The sequence below is a fragment of the Drosophila arizonae genome, chromosome 3 (genome assembly GCF_054131065.1).
Source record: "Drosophila arizonae isolate 15081-1271.41 chromosome 3, UAZ_ARI_1.0, whole genome shotgun sequence".
Taxonomy (NCBI): domain Eukaryota; kingdom Metazoa; phylum Arthropoda; class Insecta; order Diptera; family Drosophilidae; genus Drosophila; species Drosophila arizonae.
Genome location: NC_142923.1, coordinates 5,235,721 through 5,255,001, shown reverse-complemented (window position 1 = coordinate 5,255,001; position 19,281 = coordinate 5,235,721). Strand labels below are relative to the sequence as shown.

Genomic DNA, 19,281 nt, shown 5'->3' with positions numbered 1-19,281 from the left:
CGCTCGCACTCACGCTCCGCTCATCATCACTTGAGTAAACAATGTCATAAAATCAGCAATCAATCTGCGACCTCGACATCGACTTCGAGTCTAACTTCGAATTTGGTTTGAGTTCGACTCCACACACACTCCTTAGCCTGTTGTTATTGTTGTTGCTGTTATTGTTGGTCTCTCGCCTTTGTCGTGAGCTATTTGTATGGCCTAACTGTCAAGGTGGACTGTTTTTGCTGCAGTTGTTGTCGTTGCTGCTGTCTTTGTTTTGAGCTATTTGACCAGCTTAACTGTTAAAGCAAACATACGCCTCTTCCTCTTTCACTTATACTTCCTCCATGTCTTCTACTCGCTCGCTCTGCTCTGCTCTCTCGCTCTGCTCTGCTTAGCTCTGCTCTGTTAATACAATTAAGTGTTATATTTGTAATGCTTTTTATGCGACTACCAAATTGCTTTATGGGCGTGCCGCCGCCTATCACAACAAGGCGCCAGAGAGAGATAGAGCGAGGGTGCGTGTAGGCATAAGAATGAGATTTATGAATAAAGGTAAGACATTGTTGCCATCAAGCGGTGAGTGTTAATTGCTTATGAGGATTTAGTGGGAGTTTCTGTGTTTGTTTTGTTATAATAAATATCTCAATTATGGTATCCATAGGAACAACTGCCAGATATAATTTTTAGAGGGTTTATTAAAGAATTAATTTAAAGAATTTATTAAACAATACTTATACCTCTGAGGTATTCACATTTGTTGTAAATAACAAAAATAATAGTGAAAATAACTGTTTACAGTTTGGTTGAGGCCAAAATACTTAAGATAGACGTAATAAAATAATTTAAGAAAATACTAATTAAATAAACTCTTCAAACTGAAAGAAAAATTCCAAATATACATATACACACATATAATTCATACAAAATATAAAAAAAAATTAGAGTTATATTATGTATAAATAAAGCTTACCAGGCAATCTAAATAGAGTAACGATAAGTACCTCACTCGCTCAAACACTTCCACTCTATTTAAATGCATATGCCCATTCAATAATCGTACTATCCCTAGACTGAAACCAAAGGTAATGCTTTAATAAATGTCCAAGTCTGAGCTGCTCGCCCAAGATTCAATTAGATTAGCACACAGAGCTCATCCTTCAATATTCTTGACATTCGCCACATTAGGTAAACTTGTGTGTGCCTGTGCGTGTGTATGTGTGCAACAAGCTGCTGCGGCTGCAGCAGGACCAAAAATTAATTACAGCGACCTAGTCAAAGGATTCGTTATCCTTTTAACAGCGGCTGCTAGTGTTACCCCAGGTCGAACATGTTCGAGTTGCCTGGTGCGCGATGCAACCTCCTGCTGTTAGCCGTGGCCACTGTTACGTGTGGCTTAACAGTGTATAAGACCGTAGTTCGGCGCTTCTGCCGCTAGATGGAGCCACTGCCTTCGTGAATACATCGCCTTCGTCAGACACGATTGTCGGCTCTTTTGCTTGAATTGTTGTTGGCGTCTGCAGCACAGACGTGCGTTGCAGCTGCCCGACGCGGTGCGACGCCTTGGCTCGTGTCAACGGCTCGTGTGCGTGTTCCACGAACAGACGAGCCCGAACGTTGGTCGTTCGTTCGGCTGGTTGCATGCTGGCCCTCTGCTTCTATACTTGTATGATTCAGTCTGATTCAGTCTTTGACGACGCGCGCATTGAAACGGATGGTCAGTTGCGGACGCTGTAACGCTTTCTGTGTCTCCATTATCAGTGGTAAACGACGTTGCTCTGTGCTAGCCAAAATTACCGTTTCGGTTCTAGCAAAACTGCTTCGGCCCCGTCTCATCGTGATGGCCATAACTGTGTAACTGTGAGTGTTTGTGTGCATTTGTGCGTGTGAGCGACCGTTTGACGGTTTGATTTGAATTTCGGGAATCGTCATACAAAGATGCTGATGCCGATCGGAGAAGCAGCTCAAGCAAAGCAAAACGAAAAGCGAGCTAAGCGCATTGCCCGATAAATAAACCGAGCTTAGAAACGGAACCAAAGCACGTTCAGCGGCTGTGTCTTCTGTCTCTGTCACTCTATCTCCCGCTCAGTGTATGTGCGTACGCGTGTGCCCCTGTGTGAGTGCTGTGCATGTGTGCGTGAGTGCCTAACAATTAATTTGCATTTGAATCGCATTTAATCTGCGATCCAATCAAGGGCCAAACAGAAAAGGAGAGAGATAGAAAAAGAAAAACAAAAAATTCTGCAGATTCGCCAACACGCAAAATAAAAGGAGAAAAAAAAAAACAAAATAGACCCCAAGTAAATACGCATAAAAAAAGGATTTGCCAAGTAAGTGTGTCCAGCTGTAAATCTTTAGATTAGCATAAAACAAATACGCAAAGGCCTAAATTAAATATGCACCTTTTATAAAAAAATATATGTAGTATATAATGGTAATACATGTGGGTGCTCGACGAACTGCTAAATGAAAAGATTTTCATAGAATTTAAATTCTTTACCCAAGAAAAAAAGAAAAGAAAAGAATAAAAAAAGTTGCGCGTTCGCCATTCAGAAATAAACAAATATTTGCATTAAAATAAACACACGCCTACCCTATGTACCCCCCAATTCCCTACCCCATCCCTACCCCGCCTACTCCTAATACACCCCTTTTGAAAAACGCTTTCCCTGTATCCCCAGTGCGATTGTTGTCCCTTTTGCTTCTCTATTCATTATACCGTGTACCCATTGCAGGCGGGTATAATGTGGATGATCAAATCTATAGAGCACTCGACAGAAAGAGAGGGATATATATGTATGTATATACACATTGTATACCTGAATCAATCTGAATCAATGGACGAGCTAATCTAGTCTTAGAAAGAATGAAGCCGGAATTTATATGAATATCTTTTTAGCTAGTTTCAAGACGTCGATAATTTATATGAAATCGATTTTAATCTATATTAATTGCTGTTACTTATTTGATCTTTTCTCGAAGCTCTTAGCAGCTAGATTGACTTTATATGGATACGATTCCGCTAAGGAAAAAAAAAAAAAACTTAAAATTATCTTCATTCTACACTTAAACATTTCAAGTTCATACTCCATTTCGGACATCCGCGATATCAACTTCCAGCTTATCTACTACCTTTTCTTTATTTGTATTATATATTTCATTAATCTTTGTATATTGCTCACATATCACTGTCAGAGTTCATTCGACAAACATTACACGGTATCTCTTAGTCGTATACACCACACAATAAAACATTTACTTATTGTTGTTGCTGCTTTGTTTTGTTTTTCGGTCATTTGTCTTTTTGGGTCAGCAAATGCGTCCAATTTTTCCGAGATTTTTCGCGAGATATTCCACAGTTGTATATTTGTTTTTCTTTTTTACTTTTCTTTAGGGTTTTCCACAACTTTTTCTCTTTCGATTATTTACACATTTTTGTTTTTGCTGCTTCCAAACACAAAGAATGTCCAAGCAACAATTTAAAAACCCTTTCGCTGATTTCTTATCTGCTGCCTTCTGCCTAGATCAAAAGTATCGCCGAGACATAAAGAAGAACCAGAAGGCAAAACAGAAGAAGCAGAAGAAGAATAGCAGCCAAACCATTAAAGAAAAGTTTGAACTGATTTGCATTTTAATTGCCAAGTTATAAAATCTTTGGATCTCTATTAGGTAAACGAGGCTAAGCACAGATTTCAATTAGACCTACACAAAAAGGTGTCGAAAAGTTGAACAGAGCACGGAAAAAACAGGCAGATAAGCGAGGCTCAGAGTTCGAGATTAGTTAATAATTATATGCAATTAATTAAAACTTGACTTGATTATTTATTTAGATTTAGAATCTCGGTGTGGAAATCAAGCATATTCCATTATTTAAGAGGGTCAAAGATGTCTGAAGATATTAAGATATTTATATATAAAAGATATACAAATATATTCTTAATATACAGTAAAATTATATGAAATGAAAAAAGATTAAGATATTTATATATGTATATAAAATATACATTTATGTTTGTAATTTATAGTAATAAATTTACACATTGAACATTTTACCAATATATCTATATGTAAATAAAAAAAAAAAAAAAAAAAAAATTAAAAAAAAAAATAGTAAAAAAAATAATTAAAAAACAAAATAAAAATAATAAAATTATAATAATAATAAAATTATAATAATAATAAAATTATAATAATAATAAATTAATAAAAGAAAAAAACGTTTAAAGCCGAAGGAATTTGTTTTATGATAGGAAAAAACAGTTTTAAGCTAAATTTATATTGTATATATGTAATTTATATATAGATTTAAGCTTTTTTTATATTTGTATATGCTTTCCTTTCAGTTTTTATTATTATTATATTTTCGTCTTCATTTTATTTCATCCCAAAAATTTTTTAATTAAAGAATACAAATTTGTTCTTACTTTTTTTTATTTATTTTTTTTTTAAATTAATTAATTATTTATTTATTTATTTATTTTTGTTTTTTTGTTTCTAAATTACACTTGTAGCTTCAAAATCATAATTCCAAAGTCTCAAAGTATTTTTTTTTTTGAAATCATAACGTTTTTCCTAAACTTTAGTAAACGTATTATAATTAAGCTATACTGCCTCTATCTTTATGATTTTCTTGTTCTCCAAGACCCTATATAAATGTCGCATTCCAGTCAATTTTCATAATTCCTAATCAACTTTAAGTTCTGGCTTAATGCTCCATTGCCTACAACATGTTTACCAGATGAGCTTGACCTTCTTTCCCACTCGCATAATCTTCGTGGTGTTCGGTAGCGCAGAAGACAAAGCCCTTGACTTATATACAAGATATGGATCTGGGCGCCCCTTGGGGCACAACACTAATTGGATGCACACACTCAGTCACACACATATGCATGTCTGCGTGTGTGTGTGTGTGATGAGATCTCGCAGTTTTATCCAATTTGATTCCAATTGTCAACGATTCAGCGATCGCCCAGATGCCATTAGATGCCTACAAGGGGCCAGGAGGCACGTCTTCTGGCCAGAAAAGTTCTCAATCTGCCCGCGTCTCCTGCTGCTCGAGTGTTGCCATAAATCGTGCCAGCACCAAAATGAAAATAGCGCATTTCCAAAATATTTTCATTTAAAAATCGAAAATGAAAATGCTGTTAAAAAGAAAATAAAAGCAAAAATACAAATATATATATATATTTGTATTTGTGTATATATTTATATTTGTATTTTGTGAGAGGGCTGAAATAACAGGGGCCACGCGAAAAGGCAGGCGGCATCAACATTCATCAATCTGTCAGTGGGGCCTGTCAGCTGGTTTAAGCACCCACAAAGTGCTGTTGAGGCAACAACAACAACAACAGCAACAATAAGAACAAGAACAACTGAGGCTCAATAAAAACTGAAAAACAGATGAGAGGGCAAAAAAGAAAACATTGAAATATTTCCATGTGCCTAAAAAACAGCGAGAAGATGAAAAAGAGCAGCACAAAGACGAAGCTTGAAAACCTAAGACATTTTATTATATTTTAGATAATATTTATGCCCATTCCCTCAAATGCAATGAGTATATTGGCTTTGTGCATTGTCTATCTTGCTGTTGGTCCGTCTGAAGGAAATTTCCCGATCCGCCCACTATGGGCGTGACAAACCGAGAAATGCAGTTCTACTATATAAATAGGCACAACTGGAAGTTATTATGATATGGAAAAGAACAATTAAATTTTACTAGCATAATACGGAGATTGCTTGATAAATACTATAAATATACTAATAAGATAATTCATTTTCCCTATGATTAATTTGCCTTTGCTTGGGTTGTCTAGTATATTAGGCGAATTAGGTAAGCCCTTAGATGAACTAGTTGTTCGAATGCTATAATTAGGTTTAGGTTTACAATATATTAAAAAGCCTATAATTACACGTAGCCCATAATGAAATAGAGTTGAGTATTATCACTGTGTTCTCTGGTCAGTGGCATTATTTTAGTTCTCATAGCTTAGGTGTAAAGGCTTGGAATTGTTTGACTAAAGGAATACGAAGAAGATACCCATTAATCAGAGTCTAGCATATTCCAAGCCCATATATAATATGCATCAGCCAAAGCCCATATACATATAATATTCATCAGCTATTGTCTCCACACATGCCTGAACCTTATCATAAATCATAAATATGCACACTTTACGATCTCCTCACAGATCTCCTACAAAATGCATATAAAATATCTGTCTGCCCTCAGCTTGCCTAGCTCCTCTTTGGGCCATAAAAACACACGAGCGCGAACACGAACGCAAGGCAAAGCAAAACTTTTTACTTCTATGCGGCGCATCAAGACACGCGCAAAACGTGCGCCAATCAATTGGCCCTCATAAGAAAAGGCCACGAAAATAAAAAATAAAAAAAAAATAAAAAAAAAGCGTGTGAAACTGTTCGACTCCCACGGCTGAGACAAATTAATGAAAAGGCGACGAGCGCTGTCTTTAAAATTAGAGACAAAGGCAATTTGTCTTTGGCAATCGCTCAATATTAAGTGCGGCAGAGAGCGGGAGAGAGAGGAAGCAATGGCTAAAGATACAGATACACTCGAAAATCTATCTGGCAGATACATTTGATGCGCCGACCGCTCTGCAGCTATTAAGCGCGCGTGTTGATTGATTTTATGTTGGAAATGAATACTGCGGTTTTCCCAATTTCTACTCGAAATGCTGCCTACATATATTTACTATATATCACTGGACGAAATGCCCAACAAGAAATTGAATTCCCAAAACTCAGCTGCTAAATCAATCGACACTTGAGGCTGCGTTTCATGCGACGCCTGCAGTTCGTCTTCCTCTTGTTGTTGTTGTTGTTCCTGTTCTTGTTATTGTTGGGGTAAGTTGTGTTTAATTACACTCACACTCACACACGCACACTTCCACATGCCTTAAGTGTGTCCCCTAATTCCAAACTCTAACCGTCTATAACTTATTAAAGTTTGTTATCTCTTTCCCTCACTCTCTACTGCTATTACTTGTCCTATTTTCTCCCCCTCTCTCCGTTTCTCACTTTCTCTCTGTGTGCTACTCCATCCCTTTTTGAACTTTTCTCAACACTCTGTTAAATAGATTTCAGTGTCGCTGTGCACTTAGACGCTGCCCTGTTTGTTGTACTTGCCCTACAAATTGATTGATTTTATTTGCACTCCCACACATGCTGCCACTTCCCCTACTCCTGTCCCCCTCTCTCACTAGCTCTCTCTTTCGCCGCCTCTCTCGCTCTATTGGCTGTGCGTGTTTGCGGCTTTTAGGCGGTAACTGCCAAGCAGTTGGAAGGGAGCCGTTGCTCTGCTCGCTGTCTGGTGGGGCGCTAGTTGAGCATTGACATTTTGCGGTTAACTCATTTACACAGTCGAAGCGCTGTCTTTACCCTTTGCACCCTCTGCGCTCTGCGCTGATGGACATGTCGGTTACTCGGCAATGAGACGGGCTGACAGGCCCTGGTAGAGCTTTCAACTTAAAGACTGAAAAGATAACCAACATTTTAAGGTTTTAATAAGCTCGAAATGTTATAAGTCGATACGTTTTATAAGAGTTCTTAAGTACTCAATGCGCATTGCTTTGATTACTGCGCGTTTTCTTTAGCCCTTAACATAAATAAGAGAGAGAGAGAGAATTAATATCTGTGCTGCAATGACACCAGCCGCAGAGCTTTAGATTAAGTTTTGCACAAAAGTTTAGGTAGCAAATGCGAAAGCTTTAAGCTAAAGCAGGGAGCTTAAGTCTCCATCCTATCGAGGTTTGACTTAAATCAAGTTAGGAAAATGTGGCTGGATTGATTCAGTGAGAAATTTATCCCAGAGCAGAATGTTAAGCAGGTTCAAGCTTTAATGAGCTAGTGAAGCTAAAATAAATGTATTGACTCTAGCTATAAAAAGCTATATAAATAGCTAAGTCATACAGATTTTTATCAAAATAAACTGTTTCTTATAAGTAAACAAATAAAATGTAAAATTTTTAATTTAATTTAAATTTATATTAAATTTGAAATAAAACTTGAAGTATTAATTTAGGCTGACTTAGCTGGGCTTTAATAGTGGAAAATCTGCCAAAAATGATTCAAAAGAATTAGCAATTAGATTCCTCATTAAAGCCTCATTAGCCAATTTCTTTAGCCACATTCCAAATTAAGTCAAAATAGCCAAATTCTTTCAAGCCAATTTTCAGTATCCTACAAAATATTCTCAATGGCAACTTCTTCTTTAGCTTTATTGACTTCGTTTCCTCACTTTGAGCTCTGTCAATGCTTTGTCGAGACTTGCTTTTTAATTAAGATGAATTCAATGAATTCGCAGCCCTTTGCATTGCGTCTCATTTGCTTACGCTTATGCATTGCTGCATTTCCTGTTGGCCACAAAATTATTTTGAATTTCATCTAACATTTTGCTGAAAGTTCTGGCTGCATTATTGATAGCTGTTACCTGCTCTAGCAGAGAGCAGAGAGCAGAGAGCAGAGCCTCATCTCTGGAATTGTCATGCATAAATAATGTTCGACTTTTTGCATGTGCGGACAAAATCGGAGCAACATTTCATCGTCCTCTTCACTTTTTCATTTTATTACTATTTTTGCATATGGGCCAATTGTCTAGGGCCAAGTCTAGCTCTGACTCTGGCAATTCATTAAAATTATTTGCATGCTGCAAAATCATAAAATGAAAGACAAATATCGTGCAGGCAATTAAGTTGAACTAGTCCTCTACACACACACACGCACACAGACACACGCATGCACACAGACACACGCAGAATATTTAATGTAGTTATGACCAAGAGCTTGCTCGAGCTGTAAAACTATGTTCACAAATGAGAAAAAAAACTAGTAAGAGCATTTTGGCCGAGAGTGCTCGACTAGCAGATACCCGGAACTGCACGACGGAGCTGCCAGTATTAAAGCCTTTATTTCTTAAGTATTTAAATGAAGATAACTGAAGCGGAGGTGGATTAGCTGAGTGAGCAGAGAGGGAGAGCGGAGGCATAGAGCGAAGATAAACATTCATGTGTGCTTATGCTGGGTCAATCAGCATGATAATAATCAAGAATATTATCAAACTTGCCATTCTCACGTAATGTCCTGTAGATGGCTGAATTGCTTATCAAAATTCTTTGAATTGATTTCGGCTTTAAATATAAACGTAATACTTAAGAAAGTTACTATTTCTTTAGTGTCATTCAACGAAAATTTCATCAATATAAGTTTCAGGTTCATATAGTGGCAAAAACATTAAGTGAACCAAATTCAAATCTCTTTGATGCAAATATAGCAAAAGTGATATGGACTCTCTTTCATAAATATTTATGTATTTTATTTATTGTTTGCGTGATCATTCACATGTTTTGCCGTCCGCTCATGATCAAATGAAATCAAATGAAATTTTAATAAGACATAAATAAAATTAATTGCTAAAAAACGAGAGAATTTTGGATGAATTTCGCTAAGCTAAACATACACAAAATGTGAAATTGATCTTAAAGTTAAATTAGTATTATAATGTAGTACTGTTTTGAGTTCTAATTTTGTAGCTCCAAAACTTGCATGAACATTTTATTTAATGCCGTCAATCAGTTTCGACACATGCCAAATAAATATACCAATATTTACAGCAATGATAGACAAACAAAGAAGAAGAAGAAGAAAAAAAAAAAACAGTCGTAGCATAAATATGGCAATAAACAAATGCATCATGAAACGGGGACAATGAAAATGGCATGCGAATAAAAAGAAAGAAAGGAGAAAAACGCTAGAGAAAAAGCAAAAGAAAAACTGCAACATTTCCATTTGATTGACAGACAAATTAGCGGCAATTCGAAAGAGGGCAAATAATTTACAAAATTATATACAGACATATATGATATGAAATGCGATAGTAGAGCGTATATGGCTGCGCCATATCAATCAAATAAATAAATGCCGGCAGCTGAAGAAGGAAGGAGGAGAGAAGAAAGCCAAATCAATATATGCAAAATGTGTGCAGTCAGTCAGTCAGTTAGTCAGTCAATCAGTCAGTTAGTGTGGCCTACAGCAGCCTCAAGTGGCTATCAGTGCGCATTATAAACAATTCTAGAGAGAGGGGGCGTTCGGGGAGGGGAGGGGGCATGGTCGCGGCATCGCTAGTTTGATTTGTTAACGCTTTGGAGCTTTTCAATTGGCGCCAGCGCCAACTGCAACCTAATTTTGAATCCAGCAAGTGGCGTTACAGCAACTAATCATATGCAATGACTACACACACACACACGTACAGTGGCACGCTTGTACTTGTGTTTATATAGCGCTTCATCACTCATACGTCACGTTGCCTGCTGCTGGATGATTTGTAATAAAATACAAATGCTGGCACACAGCTCGAAAAAGAAAGAAAAAACTCAATTGCATTGACGTTTGCATAAATATTCAGGCATTCAATATTATTGAAACTACACAAGCCGCCCTAACACTCTGCCACGCCCCCACACACCACACCACCCCGAATTCAGTCATGCTTGCCCAACGCGCGCGCTGCTGTTTGATTTTTTATGGCACTTCTGCTGCTGCTGCTTGCTGTGCATTTAGCACAAAATAAACAAATTATAGGGTATCAAATCGTGAACACACACGCACACACGCACACACATATTTACTGCGTCTCTATAATTTCCACAATTTTGTTTATAAATTTTCTCTTGTTAGTTTATTAGCTGAGAATTTTTTATGCCCCCTTTGCCTATGGCCTTTCGATTTCCATTTCCATTTATATTTCTATTTTTTTTTCCAGATTTTTTTATGGCTCATTTGTTTTGCTTTTCTAGCTGCTTTTTCTTTTCTGCTTCTTCTTCTTCTACTTATTGTTTATGTTTGAGTAGTTTTGTAATCGATTTGGCAACATTTGCAATCTCCTTCGACCGCTGTAAGTCAAAACTTATTGATTGTAATTTCGTCTTCTTCTTCTGCTTTCGCCTGTCTTTAATTAAAAGAAAATACTCTCAGCCGCTTTTATTGTACGCTTGATTTATTAATTGCTTTTAATTGGCCGCTGGAATTTATTAACTGTTTATTTTGTGGTTGGTTTTTAAAATATTATAAACAAAGGGAAGAGAGCGGGCGCATAATTGAGCGAGATAAATAAGCTTATGAGCTTTGATTTTTTTTTTTTTGTGAACAATACGTCAAATGAAACTTTAATTGAATGTGAGAAAATTAGAATTGAACCACTTGTTCGCTAGTTTATTTTGAAGGCCCTGAAGAGCGTATTTCCCAAGTTTGTAACAGATAAAAAATAACATCGAAATGATTTAAAAAACAATTAAAATATGTTGTTTATATAAAAAATTGCTGCTGAGCAGAAACTTTGCAATAGAAAAAGGCATCATATTTTAGTTTATAAATTGGGATTTTTTTAAATTACTAATTCAAAGTACTTGGCTTTTCAAATGTCAGTTGAACTTCTGTCATCTTATAATTTCATTCAGTCAACTCTTTAAAGGGATTCACAAACCATTTTCAATAATACTGTGAACGCAGTACATAAATATAAATTTATATTCATATATAATTTATTAAGATCTTAGTCATTATTAATTTCTATTTAAAAAGTTTGTTTGAATTGAAAGATGAATTATGTTAGAGTCCGAAAAAGAAAACTAAACAAAACAGTATATACTCAAATAATAACTCTTTACAAAGGCATTAAAAAGCATTCATTCAGTATACATATTTTACATATTATATAGAAACGAGTATGAGTAATTTGTATTGAATTTAGTATGCATTCATTAACAATATATATAATTTAAAAAAAAAAAAATAAAACGAGTTTTTAAAGAACAACAATTAAATATTTATTAACTTTGATTCATTTTTGCACAAATTCTTAAAAACATATATATTTGTAAATATTCATTATTCCATATAAACATTATTAATTTCTGATTAGCGCTCCATATTCCATAGAGGTATTTGTTTTATATATTTCATATGCATAAATTCATTTAAGTTTCTATTTCATGTATATATTTTATTCCTTTGATCAACCAGAATCAAAAGTGCAGCTTCGTTTAATTTTCCACAAAGTTCAGTGCAGCTGTTAATAATCCATAAAGTCTCTCATATTTGCCCGTCATCTTATTCTTCTTACATTCTGGCCGAAGTCTGCCAAGCATTATATCTTTACACTCAATTTCGATCACTTTTTCGTCCATCTCAGATAATTCCGTGCACATTTCGCAGTGGATACGTCTTTTGCTTAGCATCTCAATCGATTTTTCGTGAATACACGATACGAGCAGATCAGTATCTAAAAATATGTAGTGGTTGTCAGAGGTCTCTATGCGAGATGTCAATGTGATGAGCACGAACAAGCCGAGTAAAACCTTCATCTTGCGAGACTCAAATGGAACTGACTGTGGAAAAATTGTACAGTAATTATATTTTAATAAGGAGAGAGAGAGAAAGGGAATTTAATCACATTTATTGATGCAAACTCTTCATGAGTCACAAAACTTATTCATAACACTAAACCGCATTTTAAAATACTTTATTTCTTATTCGGAATAGAATTAAAGTGAAACTCATGTTACTATAGAGCAAACGTTTCATAATAAAAAACTAATTGAAATTGTAATCAAAGACAAATAAATTATATATATGTCACACTACGCTTTTGTCATTGAATATCCAAAAATAAAAATAAAAAAGCCAAGTGACAAAAATTGTCATTTGTTTTGCCGCAGGAGCGAATCAGCAGCGAGTGTGGGTGGGCAACTGTAATTGATAACTTCACCATTTTCAATTGAGTTTTGGGTCTTGGTTGGCCTTAGTAACGTTAGTCAGTCAGTCAGCCAGTCAGCCAGTCATATATGGTATTTTGTATTTCGTTGTAAATTCGAGAAACCAAAGTACTCAAAAGCCAATGAACCGAAATGTAAAAGTATCTTGACATTGTTACATAAGCACAGTTTCACAGTGTCAACACCCACCCGCATGCATGCATGGATGGCTGGGTGGGTCAATGGCTAAAAAAGGTTAGCAAGTGCCACTTGTGGGGCTGCTGACCGGTGTCCAACTGCTGGGGGTTGAACAATAGAAACTCGAAATAAATACGAAATAAATCTATAAAGTGTCATATGAGCATTGTATGCGTTACGACATTTTAAATAGAATTCAAGGAACTGAAATTTATTTTAAATAACAAGCTTACATATTAAAGTCAAAATATGAAAAAAAAAAAAAAAAAATATTCGCTTTTATTTTTAAAACGAATTTAATTTAAAATGGATTTTAAAAAATAAGGCAGAACATTATATAACATTTTTTTTATGAATTTTATATAAGTTGGTTATTAATCAAGCTTTTAAGGATCTAGAGCAATGCTTTTACAGTTAGCAAAATATATAATTACTTTATGCTACCTCCTCCCCCCTTCTTTTGCATTCCTTCACCTTAGACTTAGAAGATGCCTTCTCATATATAGCTAAATGTTATAAGTGTCTGCCCAGTTTTGAGGCTCATTTGCTTTAATTTAAGTTAAACAGCCAATCACTTTTCCTTTTCCTTCTTTTTCTTCTTTATTTAATACTGCCAAAATGTTGTGTTACGTTCTAATTGCAGTTGGGGGGCTCGTAAAAATAGCTGGCTAGCTGCCTAGCCTAGTCTAGGCCCTGTAGCTCGCTCGCTGCCTATCTGTTCATTCGATTACATTTTTCCGCCACTTAACGGTAAAATTATGCAAATCAGCCCAGACACGCGAGTGCCCTCATACCAAAAACAACATGGCATTTGCTTTGAAATTAGTTTGGAAAGAAACAGGAAAAAGAAGAGAAAAAAACGCCGTGTGTGTGCACCTGTCGGCCTGCAAAACAAAGAGAGAATGACAAAAAATGCAAAGAATATATATACAAAAGACAAATAACAATGTTGCAGCTGAGTGCAATCGACTGCATAATGCTCATGCAAGCTGCAAAGTTCAACAATGAATTTATAAACATTTAATTGATAGATCTAACGGTGGAGCTGGCAAATTGAATAGCTGATCTTGGTTAGAATTAGAATTTAGAATTTGTTTACAATTCTAAAATTTTACCAAAGCAAGGTATACAAAACTCTATGTATACAGTCGAGTCTCGATAGTTCGCAATAAATCGAAAAAATTTCTATACCCCTGGGAAAAATATCATTCTCAATAATTCTCGATAATTTGAATTTGTGTAAATCGAAAAAAAAATTTCGAATGATCGGGATTCTTCTGTATATATATTAAATATCATATTGCTAGTCAGTCAAACTAATATACTCGCTTGACTTTATCAATGTGTATACAAATACATAAATGGAAATAACGTAAGAAAACACCCACCCCAGAGTAAAGTCATTGGAGGTGTTGCCATAGTATTTGTCAGGGGTTGCTAATACACACAAACACACTCAAATACTTACAGTCACACATGAGTTTCGCTGTATCTGCAAATGTATCTGACAGATACATTGCTAGGCGCCGACAGTTACACATGTATTGCAAGTCATTGGGGCATTTAAGGCTAGTTAGCCCAGAGCCCAGAGCCGAGAGCCCACAATCTAGACTCAAATATTGCATGCGAACAATTTTTGGCATTCATTTTCGGTTCTATTGGTATAATATTTGTCGGTCCCAAATGAAAAGCATTCGTTGTCAATCAAACTGCAAAGCAGAGAACATGCCACACATGCCACACCATCAGGAACATGTCTGCAAAATGTGCTGATGAAAAGTTTTTCGAATAGAAAAAAAAAAGAAAAACAAAAAAACTACGGAAATATTAAATAAAAAGGAAGATGAAAAAGAAAAGCCAATAGAGAAAATAAATAACAAAAATTCCATTTGACTTTTAAAACTTTTGAATTTTTGGTCTAATAAAATATGTGAAATGATTGAAAATATGTCGGAAAAATAATTGAATGGAAATAATTGAAATTAAGGAAAAAAAATTATTAATACAGATACAAAATAGAAAATGCCATAGAAATATAAAAATTTTTTAAATATTCTAAAAAGTACCATTAATTTTCTACATTTTTCTATTTTATTTTTACAGCCTATTGAAAATGTAATATAAATTTGAATAGAGAAAAATAACGTAAGAACAATAATATTGCAACTCAATTTTTATCTAATAATGCCTTGTTATGCCTGGTTCATTGAGCTGCAATCAATAAAGTAGAGCAACAATACAGTAGTCACAGCAGTAGAGATAGTAGTAGTAACAGTAGACGTCACAGTAGTAGGAATAGTGATAGTCCGAATAGTTGAAGTAGTAGTTCCGGTAGTAGAAGGAGTAGTAGTCACAGTAATAATCAAAAGTAATAAAAACTATAGTAGTCACAGTTGTAGAAACAGTAGTAGAAATAGGAGTAGTAGTCACAGTAGTAGTCAAAAGTAATAGAAACAGTAGTAGTCACAGTAGAAGAAATAGTAGTAGTAACAGTAGTAGAAACAGTAGTAGAAGTAGTAGCAGTCACAGTAATAGAAATAGTTGTAGTCCCAGCGATAGAAAGAGGAATAGTAGTCACTGTATTAGTCAGAGTAGTAATCAAAACTAGCAGAAATATTGGTAGTCACAGTAGTAGTCACAGTCATAGTCACAGTAGTAGTTACATGAGTAGATCCAATCAAAATGAAGCTCTCAATCACAAAGACTTAAGTATTCTAAAGCAAATTCTAAGAGTTATAATTAAGATAATAATAATTATATAAAATATATTTCTTATCGATTGTATCATATTGCCAAGTCAATTACTATAAACTAGAACGGAATACATTTCCACTTATATAAAATCGTATTGCTTTTAGTCATACTAGTTATAGAACTCTACACAAAGTTTTTTATAAATCGATAAATTCATCTTCTCTTTGCTTCGATCAACTTGATCTGTTTTAGAATAATAGTAAATTACCTTTGCACAGATAATAGATGTATGTCATCCGGTTTTGTTTTGCCTAGGAGAGCCCACAATTCGGGCCATCAATTAGTGGCGTAAGGCCAATGTATCTCATTTAGACAAACAGTGCAAAGACCTCTCCGTTGGGGGATATACAATACTAAAGGGGGTGGGGGAGGTAACGGAAATTATTCATGACTGACCATGATAACAAAGGCAAGCTGAAGGCAAAGGCATCGACAGTGGCAGACTGAATGCAAAGCGTAGCCAAAGAAGATAAATGACCAACAATTAGTCACACCTACGATGACAATCATCGAGAGATTTACAAAATGAAAGGCTATTGAAGCAGGGAGCTGGTCTTTGAGAGATGGGAAATGGTCGATGGTCGATGCTAGATGCTAGATGGTAGATGGTAGAGCACGGCCTGAGCTTGAGGCCGAATTTGAGGCCGATTTCAATTACAATTCCGATTTCGACTTTGATTCTCATTCTGATTCAGATGCTGGACAATGGACAAACTAATGAACATTTTTTGGTCAATAGTGTGTGGGCGTGGCTCAGAGCTATTTGCAGCGCTTAATTGCACACGAGAAAGGGTGTGTGAGTGTCTCACTCCTTCTCTATCTCTCTCTCTCTCTCTGCCTCTGCCTCTTTCCCATTCTCTGGTGTTGATTGACATGTGTGGCGCTTTGTTTCTATCTCCATTTGTGTGTGTGTTTGTGTGTATTTTGATTAGCGGCATGCCATGTCAAACAACAATTTGTAAGAGCGACTGACATTTGAATGATGACATTGGCAGCGCGGCACAGGTGGCGCTTCCGCCTGATACTTGCTTTCGGCACAGCCGGAAAAGGAGCGGGCCAAGCCGAAAAACCCGACGAGGAAATCGTTGGGTTCATAATGTCTCTATTATGACGTGCCAAACAAGCGACAAATTGCATATGGGTAGACAACCGTCTAGACCATAGCGCCGAGGAGGTGTGGCTGACAAAGACATGAAGAAGAAGACGAAAAATGTAAAAAATACCTGTAATAAAAGAAAAACAATTATAATGATAGAACAAGTGTATGTTTTGGTAAATAAAGATAACGCAAAAACAAATGAGACGCTTTCAATCTGCTATACTCGACTGCTTGATGCACAATCAAGGTGGAGAAAGTGGATAAATTGATTGTATTATTGATGTTGGGTTTAGCCTGAATTGATTGAGGTTTGACTGCAGCTCGCTTCAGCAGTAGAGCTGGATGAGTGAAGCTCTAAATCTAGGCATGCATTTTAGTCATGTGCCACGCCGTTAGTACGCATGTCAGAATATGATATACATATACATATATGTACATATCATCAGCTGGAAGTTTATACAATCATAATTTTCCCATTTTTAACTCACATTACTTAAAACCTTACTTTACGAGTGGAAAAAAATTAATATATTTGAAATATACATTAATATTTTAAATATATTCTAAAATATAATTTTCATTAAGATATTTAATTTTAATAATTAAATTTTAAATATATATAATTATTATAAATATTTATTTAAATAAAATTCTTAAGATATGTATAATTATTATCATTGTGTTTTTAGATTTATAATGATATAAAATATATTAAATTATAATAAATATATCTATAAATATATTTATGCGCTTTCTGATATATAGTCTATAGAGACATAGCATAGAAACTACTCCCTGCTTTCCACTCACATTTATTTATATTTCATTCTCTTTTCCATTTTCAGATAGAATTAACAAAATCAACAAAATGTTTGCCTGCTTGCATTTGCTCTACGTGGCGTTCTACGTCGTCGGCTCTCTAATAGGTAAGTGAGATAAATATTTTATTATAGAGTATCTAGCTAGTTGTGCATACTTCGTTCTCTGTCACTCCACTGCTGCTGCTGCTGCTCAATTATGCAACGGTCAGCTCCATTTGTCAGTGACGACGGCAACGTCATCATTCAATATAAAATTTCACACTTTGGTTGACATTTCAAATGGTCAGCCGAAAAGGCGGCAGCAACGAAAGGGGGGCGTGTTCTATGGGTGTTATGGCCATTCGCAATTCGCTGACCCAAGCCGCACAGCGCGGCGCCGCGTGCCTCATAAATTAATTTACACTTGAAACTCTGCGCCGTTGTGCAACCAAACAAACAAACAACAACAACAACATCAACAGCAAAAGCAACAACAATAAAATGCAACATGCAACACAATGCTTAAACGCTTAAAATGCAACTGAATCTGTTTGCCACCCATGGCGAAATTGCATTGCAGAAGTCAGCAACCGTTTGGGCCAAGTGCACTTTGTTATAGCCACATTAAATAAATATGTATGTGGCGTGGCAGAGTCAACAGGGAAACAGAGAGAGGGAGAGAGAAAGGTACATAGAAAGAGAGACAAAGCTGTGGGCCAAGCACTGCAAACGAAATGTGACTCGAAGTGCTGGAATTGTAGTTAGCATTTGGCTAATTATGTAGCGCTATATGGAAAGTATTATCGCTCTGGGCTGGCTAAGTAAGTGCACAGTGGTTAAAGAGTAAATGAGAAAAGGACTCAAAGGGAAGATTAAACTCTTAGCTTAGATTAGACTCTTAGGTTAGTCAAGGAATGACGCAGTGCAACGTCTATCGTTGCATCTCAATTCTAAGCAACTTAAGGCAGCGCACAGTGGTTCAAAAGTAATGGAAATGTTGATGTTAAACATAATAATATTGTAAATGAGTTCATAAGTTTTATACTAAATTTATTATGTACATATGTATGAAATTTAGCATAGAGCGATCAGAGTTGCCTGATAGATTGCACAGTGGTACAATAGTGATCGGAATGTTGTGTGCTAAAAATAATAATTTAAATGAGGTTATTCATTTTGTACTGAATTTATAATATATGTACGAATTTCAGTGATCAGAGCTGCCTAATTGATTGCACAGTGGTCAAAAAGTGATTGAAATTTGGTGTGCTAAAAATAATAAGTTCATAAGTTTTATACTGAATTTATTGTAAATGTTTGAAAAGTAACATAACTCTGAGCTGCATAATATATTGCACAGTGGTCAAAAAGTATTGGAAATAATAATGCTAAAAATATTGTAATTATTGTTTGCACTGAATATTATATTATTATATATGTATGAATGAAATGTAGGATAGACCTAAGCTGCTTAATTTATAGCACAGTGCTTAAAAATTGAAGAAAAATTTAGATCAAGTCAAAATTTCAATGTGCGAGGTAATATTTAGTTAGAGTTTATTAATCACAATCTTTATCATATAGGTAACAATTAGCTCTAGAGCAGCGCACAGTGGTAAAAAGTGGAAGTAAATAAGATTATTAACAGAAAATATGTCTTTCTCAAACTATATAAAGAAAT

At 35.4% G+C, this 19,281-nt stretch overlaps 1 protein-coding gene across 2 annotated transcripts in view; it reads left to right on the top strand.

The window, feature by feature from the left end:
• The first annotated feature begins 1,645 nt into the window (after positions 1-1,645).
• beat-IIIc (beaten path IIIc) overlaps positions 1,646-19,281 on the top strand; it is a 100,503-nt gene continuing 82,867 nt past the window's right edge. For both annotated transcript variants that reach the window (XM_018004683.2, XM_018004682.2), the window contains exons 1-2: positions 1,646-2,312; positions 17,646-17,726. In XM_018004683.2, the coding sequence (XP_017860172.1) occupies positions 17,669-17,726 (58 nt within the window). In that variant the 5' untranslated portion in view covers positions 1,646-2,312; positions 17,646-17,668. The remainder of the gene's footprint in view (positions 2,313-17,645; positions 17,727-19,281) is intronic.